General features: G+C 45.2%; 1 protein-coding gene across 2 annotated transcripts in view; it reads left to right on the top strand.

The window, feature by feature from the left end:
* Window positions 1-6,231: 6,231 nt before the first annotated feature.
* DYNC1LI1 (dynein cytoplasmic 1 light intermediate chain 1) overlaps window positions 6,232-11,476 on the top strand; it is a 47,294-nt gene continuing 42,049 nt past the window's right edge. Inside the window, exons 1-2 of one of the 2 annotated variants that reach the window (XM_001370079.4) lie at window positions 6,232-7,881; window positions 8,345-8,418. In XM_001370079.4, coding sequence (XP_001370116.1) covers window positions 7,751-7,881; window positions 8,345-8,418 — 205 coding nt within the window. In that variant the 5' untranslated portion in view covers window positions 6,232-7,750. The remainder of the gene's footprint in view (window positions 7,882-8,344; window positions 8,419-11,476) is intronic. The other variant, XR_008912503.1, reaches the window with a different exon arrangement.

Here is an 11,476-nt window from a genome sequence, read left to right as displayed (position 1 = left end):
GTGGTGACTTTGAAGGAAGAAGCTAAGTTTATCTCTGGGACTTGGGATAATCAAGTTGGAGGTGGCCTGGCTGATTTGAAGGCAGAAGAAGAAGGACAATAGTCCATATATCTCTCTCTGACTTGCTCTGTTTCATGGTAGTGACTGAATTGCCATTTCTCTCAATATCCTCCAACCTAAGACTCACTGTAAATAATAGGGAAAACCCCAACCCTCTCACCTCCATCCTCCATCTTTTCCTCTTTTTCCCCAATAAATCTCTACTTGAGATAAAGAAGAGAAAAGAGTATTTCCTCTGAAACATCATAGCTCACCCTGAGTGACTTAGAAGGTGGCTGAAGAAGAAGGGGGAAGGGGAAGAAGAGAGAGGCTGAAGAAGAGGCTGGAAGAGGGAGGAAGGGAGATATAGAGGGCGGAGGGTAGGCAAAGGAAGATAACTATCTGATCCATTAGTTATCTAGTATCCATCAAATATACCCCCTCCAATATCATCTATTGCAAAAGAATGATGAACCAGATGCTTTCAGAAAGAACTGGAAAGACCTTCGTGAACTGATGCAGAATGAAATAAGCAGAACCAGGAGAACATTATACACAGGACCTAAAATATTGTGGGACTATCAAATGTAATAGGCTTTGTTACTAATAACTATATGATGATCCAGGACAATCCTGAGAGACTTATGAAAAAGAATGCTCTCTACCTCCAGAGAAAGAACTGTCGGAGTAGAAATGCAGTTGAAAACACATGATTTATCACTTGTTTATTTGGGTATGTGTTTTGGTTTTATAAGATTACTCTCTTATAAAAATGAATAATATGGAAATAGGTTTTGAGTTATAATACATGTATAATCTGGTAGAATTGCTTGTCAGCTCTGGGATGGGGGAGGAAAGAGGGGAGGAAGGCAACATGAATCATGCAAACTTGGAAAACTTATGTGTAAATTTGTTACTGGAATAAAATAAAGAAAAATAATTTAAAAACAACTAAGGTTGTGGCAGCAAGGTGGCTCAATGGATAGAGAACCAGGTCCAGAGAGGAGTAGCCCTGGATTCAAATCTGGCTTCAGACACTTCTGAGCTGTGTGACCCTGGGCAAGTCATTTAAACCCCATTGCCTAGCCCTTACCACTCCTCTACCTTGGAACCTATACTTAGTATCAGTTATAAAATGGAAGGTAAGTGTTTAAAAAAAAAAAGAACTAAGATTTTGCAGTACAGCTTCCCTTCACTTTGACCATGAAAGACAGCCCTGAACTACCTGCTGTGTACCCAGAGAAAGAGGTGACTCCTGAATGGCTGAGAGGGTCCTGAGCATGACACTCCTTCTCTAGGGTACAAGACTTTTTTTAGTAGTTGCAGAGAGACTCTTGGGAGGAGACCCATGGGGAGAGAATAATCTCACCCAGGTGAGTCTCACTCTCCACAGTCTGTTGAGTTTCAAGCCCTGGAGGTCAAGAAATGTAGTACCTACTTCCCAAACAAGTCTGCAGCTCCAAGTAGTCTGGTCTGCTACTCCCAGAATGTCTCTTGATTGCTTTCTGACAGGTCCTAACTTCACATAGATCCCCTCCACGAGTGTCTCTGGAGCCACTCAGTGAAGTCCTTTCTAGCAAGTGGACAGCGTAACACTCAGTATTCTCTTAACCAATCAGGAGTCACAGCTACCTGCTGGCAACACCACAAAAATTACAAGCATGTCCCCCTGCATAGCCTTGATGTCAGGGAGTCTTGAATTCAAGTCCTATCTCTGGCACTAACTGATTGTGTGACTATGAGCAAGCACATCACCACTCCGTGCCCTAGACAAGACTACAAAATAGATTGCTCATCCACTGGAAAGAACTAAAGGAGAGAATTTCCACAGCTGATGTTCCTCCCACCAACAGAACCCGTGAGACCAAGCAGAAGAAGAATATTCATGGTTCCTATTGGTTTCTCCATTGTTGTTGTCTCTCTATCATTTCTCTTTGGTGGTGAGTCAGAGGGCAGCACTGTGGCACTGTGCCTACCAACTTTCCACCAAATGTGACTCAGCCCAGGAGAGCATAGTAGAACTTGGGGCTGGCAGAGAGTGCAGTATAAGAGGAAGCAGCCCCAGGACTGGTTACTTCCCTTTAGATCCCAGACTCTGGGAGGCAGTCCAGACCCCAAAGTGGAAGAGGGAGGGCAGAGGCTTCCTTTAGTGGTCCAAAGACAGCCCTTCATGGAACTTTATCCCCAATTGTTTTCTTGGCCAAGGAAGGGATCCTTTATGGGACAGCGGTACCGTACATCCCAGGGATGACATCCACAGAAGTCCCAGCATAGGATCAGACTTGGGACTGGAAGGTATATCAGAAGATATCTAGTCCAATACCTACATTTTACTCTTGGGGAAACTGAGGCCTAGAGTCCCACAGGCAGGAAGCGACAGAGGTAGATGTGGAACCCAGGTCCTTTGAGTTCAAGCCTTTCTCCTGGATTGTTATTCATTTTGGTTTGCTCCAGAGAGCATTTGCTCCAGTTAGAACTCTGCCCTGGCTGGGACTCAGATAGCAAAGGAAGGAAGATGATAACCAGAGAATGTCATAGAAAACAGAACATCAGTCATTTGGCAATCTCAACTAGCCACAACATGGCCCCAAACCCAGAAGTAAGAGAAAAGAAAAGTGGCCTTGAGCTGACAAATTCTATATTATAAACTTAATCACTTCCATGAATCTAATGCAGTAAGAGAGCACTATAAAGTACCAAAGAGAACCTTAAACTCCAGCTATTTGCAGTTTGATAAGAGACAAATGTTAACAAACAATAACTGCTAACAATTTATTTGTTCTGTGCCTCTTGTGATCTCTCTTCTGTCTCTTTGCTATAATAACAGATACTACCACTGAGCCTTTTCTAGCTATTAGCTCTTTTGATTTTCTTAATTAGCCTGTGAGATGGTACCACAAGAATAATTATTATTCCCATTTTACAGATGAAGAACCTGAGTCTCAGAGGGGTAAAAATGACCTCCCCAGGGTCCCATAGTGTCTTTCTAATGCCAAACCCATCATTCTATTCACTGAGATGTTGCCATTCTTTAAGCCACTGGAGACACTGAATGATTGACTATTGAATAACTGAAACCTTCTTAGCTTGCTCCCATGCCTAGAAATGATTAGAAGCAGCAAGACTGAGAAGGGAGCCGAGGGGTCACTAAAGGTAAGTGCTATTTACAACATTAAGAAGTGACAGCTGACAGCCTGATGCTGAAAGAGGTGATAGGAAAAGCAGGAATCAGAGGGACATTTAGAACAGATGCCTCACATGGCAATAGTCCTTGAGGACATCATCATAGTCTAATCCCATACAATAGTTTCTTTCAAAATGATAATCCTAGTTTGTCAATAATAAATCAAATGACATGTCACATGCCCTGTTGAAAGAAGTGGGGAAATGTGATCATATATTTTAAAGAGTTTTCTATCCAAAATGGAGAAAATAAATTTTAATGCTTCAAGTTTCAATTATCTGGAAAGTTCAGCTCTTTGGAAGTCCTAGTTCCTAGATCTGTGTTGGCAAACATATAGCAAGTGTGCCAGAGGGGGCTGCTCCCTTCCCCCAATCCACCATGCCTGAGGACATTTTTTTACATCACCTACTCCTCTGCCCAGAAGCCCAATGGGGGTGCTTCCTCTCTCCCCTGTCTGGGGTAAGGAAACAGCTCACATGTGGCATGAGGATGCAGTTTGGGCACTTGGTCTCTAAAAGTTTCACCACCACTGTCCTAGATGATTCCAGAAGGAATAGGTGTTACTGTCCTAGAGTTTTATTGCATTGTGATTTACATTCCTTTAACAAATTCAGGAAACTCTGCCCTGATTCCTCCAGTAAGAAGCAAAAGACTTAAGTGCTCCTGGAAGAACATTTTGTTTACTGATTATGATAAAATCTGCCCCTGATCTTGGTGGCATCAACTCATAAAGTTCTCCTCTCTTTATGTCTATAAATCATCCCTATCATTCTTTAAAAGGAAAACGGTTTTGTGTTTCTATTATTACATCTACTTTGCATTGATAGAGGCTTGTCTGATGTTAAAGAAAACAGTTCTAAAAGCCATAGTGGTTGGTAACTACTTGCTGAGGGATACTAGAGCAGCAATTTGTGTCTCTCTTATATTTGGGGCAGCAAAGGTACCCCAAATGCTAGACTTGGACATTGAGTTCAATTTCTGCTTTTTATACTTATAAGCCATGTGACCATGGGCTAGTCACTTAGCAAATAAGCATTTATTAAGCATTATTAGGTACCTAATAGGGACAGGTAGGTGGCATAGTGGATAGAATTCCTGGCCTGGAGTCAGGAAGACCTGAGTTCAAATGTGGTCTCAAACACTTTCTAGTTGTGTAATCCTGGGCAAGTCCCTTAACCCTGTTGGCCTCAGTTTCCTCATCTGTAAAATGAGTTGGAGGAAGAAATGGCCAATCATTCTAGTATCTTTGCCAAGACAATCTCCAGTTGGGTAATGAAGAATTGGACAGGATTTAACAACAATGTGCCAGGCACTGTGCTACATGCTGGGGATATATAAAACATGAAAGAGAATCCTTACTCTTGAAGAGTTCTCCAGTCTAATGGAGGAGAAAATATGCAGACAACTATATGCAAACAAACTATACATAGCATCAAAACAAAAATAACCAACAGAGGGAAATACCATATCTAAGCTTCATTTTCCTCATGTGTAAAATGGGAATCAGAGCACCTATCTCCCAGGCTTACTGGAGCATGAGGGTGATGATAACTAACACTTATATGTTGCCTCATATGTGCCAGAGATTGTGCTCAGTGCTTTATAATGATTATATCTCATCTGTTCCTCACAACTCTGGGATTCAGACACTATTATTATTAGCCCCATTTTACAGATGAGGAAACTGAGACAAACAGCGGTTAAGTGATTTGCTAGGATCCCCCATTTAATAAATTTTGAGGTCAGATTTGAACTCACACCTTCCTGATTCTAGGCTGGATGCTCTCTCTATGTTGGTAAAGTGCTTTGCAAACCTTAACATCTTATATAAATATCAGTTATTTTGCATAATAAAAATAATAGACAGATCAAGCCTTTATTAAATTCTTACTATGTGCCAGGAACTGTCTTAAGCACTGGGGACACAGATGCAAGAAAGTAAGACTGTCCTGGGGGAACTTATATTCTGATGGAAGAAGAAAACAGGTAAAGAGGAGCTGGAAGAACCCAGAAGTCATGCCCTGAATCTCAGAGTCTGACCAGTCTGACCTATATCTGAACAGGAATCTCCTCAAAAACATCACCTTAATATTAGCCCTAATAATACCACAGAGTATGTAACCAGATGTTAATGTCCCACCAAAGTTCCAACTCCAAAAAACCCCAGACTTCTCCAGATACTATGGGATTTGCCTGGCCTGCCATCTTACTTATACCTAAATTTTAACTGAAATATAAAACAAAGACAATGGAAACCTGTACACTAGAATCTAACCAGAATCCTGGAAAAGAAATAAGATATTATTTTCCTTCTAAAATGATGTATTAAAAAAGTCTTTGAATTTAAAAAAGAACTTAATCATAATCATAAAACTTAATATAGATTCTGATTTCTGATATCAATCAGCAAACATTTATTAAGTGCTCATTCTGCACCTAAGCAATTAACCAGCTTTTCAAGTATTTGGTAAAGTTGACATGGTTACTCTGCCTAATGGGATGCTGCAAAAACCTAGGCAGAAATATCTATGGACCTGGAGCCTTCCCTTCTATAGTGAAAATTCATTACCTTGAACCAGAGGCCTTTCCCATAAGAATCTTTCTTGAACAAATAGAGTGCTTTGATTCATTTGGGCTATAGGGTCATTGAGATGACTTTAGATCAGATTCATTTAAGCTGTAAATATATATAAATATTTTTCATAATGATCTGAAATTAGAAATCTCACTTTTTCAATTTCATGAGTCACATTTCATTTTATTTTCCCTTTTACAGAACCTGATGGAGCAAGAGAAAATGAAAAGAGGATTACCTGTGTGTGTGTGAAATATTAACAGACAAACCTCATTTAGTAAAACAAAGGTTAAAAAGAGATGAGTTTAGAAACCATGTTAAAAATGGAACTAAAAATTGGAATAAGCTTAATAATCTCTCTCCTGGTTTTCAATTTCTGCCCAAGGTAAGAAGACACTGAAAATAGTCAAGACAACCCATACATTTATTTATTAATAAAAATTATTTATTATAAATTTTAAAGAAGGAAAGAAAAGGAAACACAGCAAAACAGTACAGCTCCCTTAACACCTCGCTCCCACCCATCCACACATTGGATTTCTAATAGCCTGAGTTTTCTCAGGGGAAAGCATTTTCTTCAAACTAGGCATTATTCTCAAGCTTGTTTTTGAGAGCAGCTAAAAGGTTATTTTAACAGGCTGCAAACAGGTTGTGCCATATGGTATCCTCTTCCAAATGAATATGAGGAAAATGCAAACAGAGTCAGTTTGTGAGGAGAAGGCTGGATTGATTTCATTTCTTTCTGTTCTTTCTTTGAAGGTTTTAATGAAATCTGCTACCGGTGAGAGAAATTGACTAGTAATAATTGTTGGGTGATAATAATCCTGCAGCTTGGAAATAGACGAGAGGAAAAGTGTCTCTGTTAATGTTTAGGTCTTTGAAATGTCAGATAGCACAGAAGGAGGAACAAAAAGCAACTCTAGCTTAGGGACGCCCAGGCATAGAAGTGTCTGAACAGTCACTATCACTCCCTAAATGGCCTGGGGTAGGGACCAATACTGCCCTCCCTTCTCAGATGAATGGGGATGGGGCCCATTTCTGGCTGGTGTTTTGGGTGGTTAGGACATGTATGCCAGAAAAGGAACACACTGCGCTCCATCTGTCTGTGGCTATGGGTTCCGAGTTCTCACAAGAGGGCGGGAGTCAGGCTCCGAACATGACACATCTACCCTCTGGGCCTCAGTTTCCCCATGTAAAAAAGGAGGGGATTGGGGTCATGATCTCCAAGGTTCCTTCGATCTCCGAGATGCCATGATTCTCTGGACTTTCAGCTCCCCCGGCCTGATTGTCATCTGTAAAACGACGGGATTCGCGTCTATCCATCCTGACTTCACAGATGAGGAGACTGAGGCTCACTAAGGCTCCTACAGGTTCCGACATTCTAGCCTCTTCCCTTCCGGGGCCGGTTTCCCCATCGGCGAAAGAGAGGAGGAGTCTTAATCTCTAAGGGCCGGCCCCTCACAGCCGGTAAACCCCAGGGTCCCCCCGGAGCACAGGTGTGACCAGGATCCGGTGACTCCGGGACTGGAAAGATCACCGCGTCCAATTTCCTCCCTCTCCCATTTCCAGACGAAGAAACTGAGGCTCAGGAGGGGCAGCACTTGCCCGAAGACGGAGAAGAAACGGGGCGGGAGGCTAGCGAGTTGCTAGCTGCCAGACCCCACTAGCTTATTCTCTCCATTCCCACGGCTGCCTCAGAGGGAGGAGACGGCGGATCAGGGGGTGGAGCCAGGTCAAGTCAACCCGCCAAGTGACGTCATCGCGGGCTGTTCCCGGGGCAGCTCCGCCGCAAGGGAGGCCCTATGCTCCGCCTCTGACTCCGCCCCCGACGCAGGTCCCGCCCCTCCCGCTCGCCCGGCGCCGGGATCTCGCCTCACATCCGGGTCCCGCCGCCGCCGCCGCCCGGGCCTCCCTCTTTCAGCTTCGCGGGAGCCGAGAGAATCCCGACCAAAATGGCGGCCGTGGGGCGAGCCGGCTCCTTCAGCTCCTCGCCGCCGGCTCTGACCGCCGCCAACGGCTTCGCTCCAGCCACCTGCACGGGTAACGGCGACAAGGCCGAGGAAGACGATGGACAGAACCTCTGGTAACAAGACCCCGTGGCGGGGGCGGCGGTACCGGAGGCCCCGGCTGAACGGAGGCGGGGAGGGCGGGGGAAGGGAGAGGGAGACCCGCGGGGGAGGGGAGCCAGCGCCGGGAGGAGCCACCGCCCCGCCCTCATCTCCCTGGGGGTTCCCTCTTTTGCTCCCCTAAGACGCCCCCATCCCCGGCCCCTTGACACTCCTCTCTCGGGGTTAGGGGCGGTCTCTTGCTCCCCTGGCCTGCCCCAGCTGTCTCTCCCTTGCTTCCTCCCCCTTGGATAGGGTTCTTAATCTTGGGTGTAGGGTCTTTCTCTTGCCCCCTCCCCAGGGTGGGGTCCCTCACTTGCTCCCCACCTGGGTCAGGGTCCTTTTCTTGCCCGGAGTGGAGCCTTGGGGGTGTCCTTCCAGACCCCGATTGCCTCTCTAGCCGCCCCCTCTTTTTCTTTTCCCCTGTCTTGCCGCTGCCAGGTCCTGCATCCTCAGCGAGGTCTCCACCCGTTCCCGCTCCAAGCTCCCATCGGGCAAGAACGTCCTACTGCTAGGTAAGTGGCTCCTGCCCCTGCTGGGGACCCAGAGGTGGAAGCAGCCGGACCCTGCCCTGCCCTCTCCTCGGGGCCAGCGAGCGGGGCTGGGAAAGGGGCCTCAGTTTCCTCCTCTGTGGGATGGGCATGGGGGCGTTGGAGATGGCAGCAGGGGCTCTAGGACCCCGAGTCCCCGCGCCCCTCCAATCCCGGACTAGCCCAGCTCCTTCTCCTCCCCCAGGTAGGGAAGAAAGCTTTCTGCCGGTCGCCCTCCACCTCCACGCGCTGGGCGGGGCGGGGCGGCGCGGCGCGGCTGCCGACGCCCGGGCCTGAGTCCACTCCGGAGTGGGCTCCCGCCCCCTGTCCCTGCCGCCTGCTCTCATTGTGTTTGGCTTCACATCCCCCTCCCCCACCTTCCGACGTTGGTCAGGTGGCGCTGGCCTGCGGGATCTCGTCCCTGGTGGAGGAGGGAGGGGTGACCGCCGGGGCCGGGATGGGTGGGTGGGTGATCGAGCTAGAGGGCGAGCAGGCAAACTCCCTCGGAGGGACCGTTTGTTATTGTTCCCTTTCCGGAGCGGCTCCTCCTCCCCCCGATGCTGTGATGTCCGCCTGGGCTGGTTTTGCGGTGCAGGGATTGTCTGCAGGAGGAAAAACCATCTCTTCCGCCCTCCTGATTGTGGAGGGTGCCGGGGGAGCATTTTATGATTCAGTGGCACATTTCAACTTGAGGGGCTTTGGAACGGCGTTCAGAACTGTGATGGAAATGGCGTCGTAACTCATTAATTTTTCATGGATGACTTGTATGAAAGATGATGAGGATCACTCGGAGACTTATTGATGGTTCTTTTAACGGGCTTCTGGTTTCTCCACATATTGTTTGCGTTTGAGTATGCCATTCGGGCAGCAGCACTGATCACCGTTGCCATTTGGAAGATCATTACAAATGTTCTGTAGTTGGAAGGGACTTTGGCTGATCATTTAGCCTCCCTTCCCTCAGCCCGAAAGGCTTTAATAAGAAATTAGTCTAAATAGTTGCCATTGCTTAGCTTGGTGGAAAAGGACTGGTTTTGTCATGCTTTTGTAGAGTAGTGCCTGATTCATTTAGATAAAAATTTCTAAGGTTACCCTTAGTGTTTGCCATGCCTAAATTTGAGATCTTTCAGTGGGACTAAATAAATCTGAAATAATGAGATTAAATGGGGTTTTTTTTCCCCTTTGAGCTTGAAATGAAACCAAAACATGAGACTTAAATCACAGAAATAAGTTAAATGTTGATAAGATGTTGACATTTAATATTATTTTTTGGTATAAGGAAATCTGATGACTTGTTGACAATTTGGAACGTATCATTCTTTGATGAACTGGCAGCAAAATTATATCATATTTGTATTTAATTGTTTTAAAAGTGTGGCATACATGAAGCCCCTACAAGATTATTTTTAGAATAGTAGGTTTTGTTAATAATGAATTTATTTGCCTTAAATGAACTTTTGGGGGGGGGGGGATGACTTGTCAGAACCATGTTTTTTAATATTTTCTTGCTGAATTTGGCCACATAAGTATGACATTTGTAAGATCTGAATAGGAAACATCCAGAAAGTTTTTCCAAACCCTCTTTCCTCTAATAGTCAAGACAGTATTTTGTGCTTGTTTTAAAAAGATCCCTGAAACAGCTTGGCACTAACAGTAATATTTTAACTAATTTAGTTTATATGGCAAAGAAGACTTGCTTTTCATAGCTTTTCCTGTTGTGGATGCAGCATAGTGAGAAAGTGCCCTGACTTCAAGTCATAAAAGTTATATCTTAGCTCTGCCTCTTATCACAGGGGTAACCTTGGAAAGAAGTGTGCCAGGGTAGGAGTTGGATGACCTGTTCATTTTCCAAGGCAAAGTGTGCCCTGTGACCCTAGACAAGTCTTTAACCTCTCAGTGCTAAGGGAGCTCCCTGCAATGGGAAAATCAGAGAAAGAAACAAAAAGTCCCCAAACTCAAACCCGGGGTCACTTGATCCCTCGGGGCTTCATTTCGCGCAGTAAAATAAGGAGCCTGCATTCGATGCCTTCTAGATCCGATGCTCTGTGATTTTGATAAAGTGGTGGTGAAGTTTCTAAAAACCTTTCCCTACTTTGACCATTTCCCTGTACTGTGCTAACTGTATAGGTTTCTTCATAGTGAATCCCCAGCTGACTCCCATTGTGACACTTGGTATTTTGACTTAGCAGAGACCTTGGGCTTTCCCCTTCACTAGATGCCAGTTTATTAACTTAATTATTGAGTCTACGACGGAACCTTAGAGGCTGTCCTGCCCAGCCCAGCATTTTACAGATAGAAAAAAATCACTCCAGGAACAGGAAGTTGGGAGAGCTCTTCATGCTATTCCATGCCATGAGGTCCTCATTTACTTGGAGATGTCAGACTGGTCACTCATCCCAACAAATGTGTATGAAATATATGAATGGGCCACAAACATGGAACAGCAAGTATCTATAAGGAGCCTTCTATTGTGCTGAAGGAGAAGAATAGGTATTCAGAGAAGTACATACAGGAAAGAAGAAAGCACTGACAAGGCACAGTGTTGGGACATGAGTGAGCCAAGGAGAGAGATGAGAAAGGAGGATGGTGGTACCCGAGCCAAGCCTTGAAGGAAGCTGTCTTCTAAGAGGTGGAGTGAGAGGGGGGAGGGACAACCTGCCAAGATAGAGATTGAAGTTGGCATGTCAAATTCCAGAAAGATCTTCTAGACCCGTTTGGCTGAAGCATGGAATTGTGGATGAGGAGAGTCATGTGAAAGTATTCTAGAAAAATAGAGAGTAGACAGGAGGAGACTGTAGAGGCTAGCCTAAGGAGTTGGCAGCTTATCCTGAAGACAACATTTTGAGCAGGGAAATTGCATTTTCAAATGTTTGTTTTAGGAAACCAGCAAATATCAAGTACTTACAACATGTCAGATGCTGCCCTAGACAGACACTGGGGATGCAAAGGCATGTGTGGAATAGTTTTTGCTTTCCTCAGGGAGCCTTCTTTAATCAGGAGAGAGACCACATCCACGTAGATGTGTAGACAAAATAAATGCATTGTA

The sequence above is a fragment of the Monodelphis domestica genome, chromosome 5 (genome assembly GCF_027887165.1).
Source record: "Monodelphis domestica isolate mMonDom1 chromosome 5, mMonDom1.pri, whole genome shotgun sequence".
Taxonomy (NCBI): domain Eukaryota; kingdom Metazoa; phylum Chordata; class Mammalia; order Didelphimorphia; family Didelphidae; genus Monodelphis; species Monodelphis domestica.
Note: the sequence above shows the minus strand (reverse complement) of the source record. Positions and strands in the feature narration are given on the sequence as shown.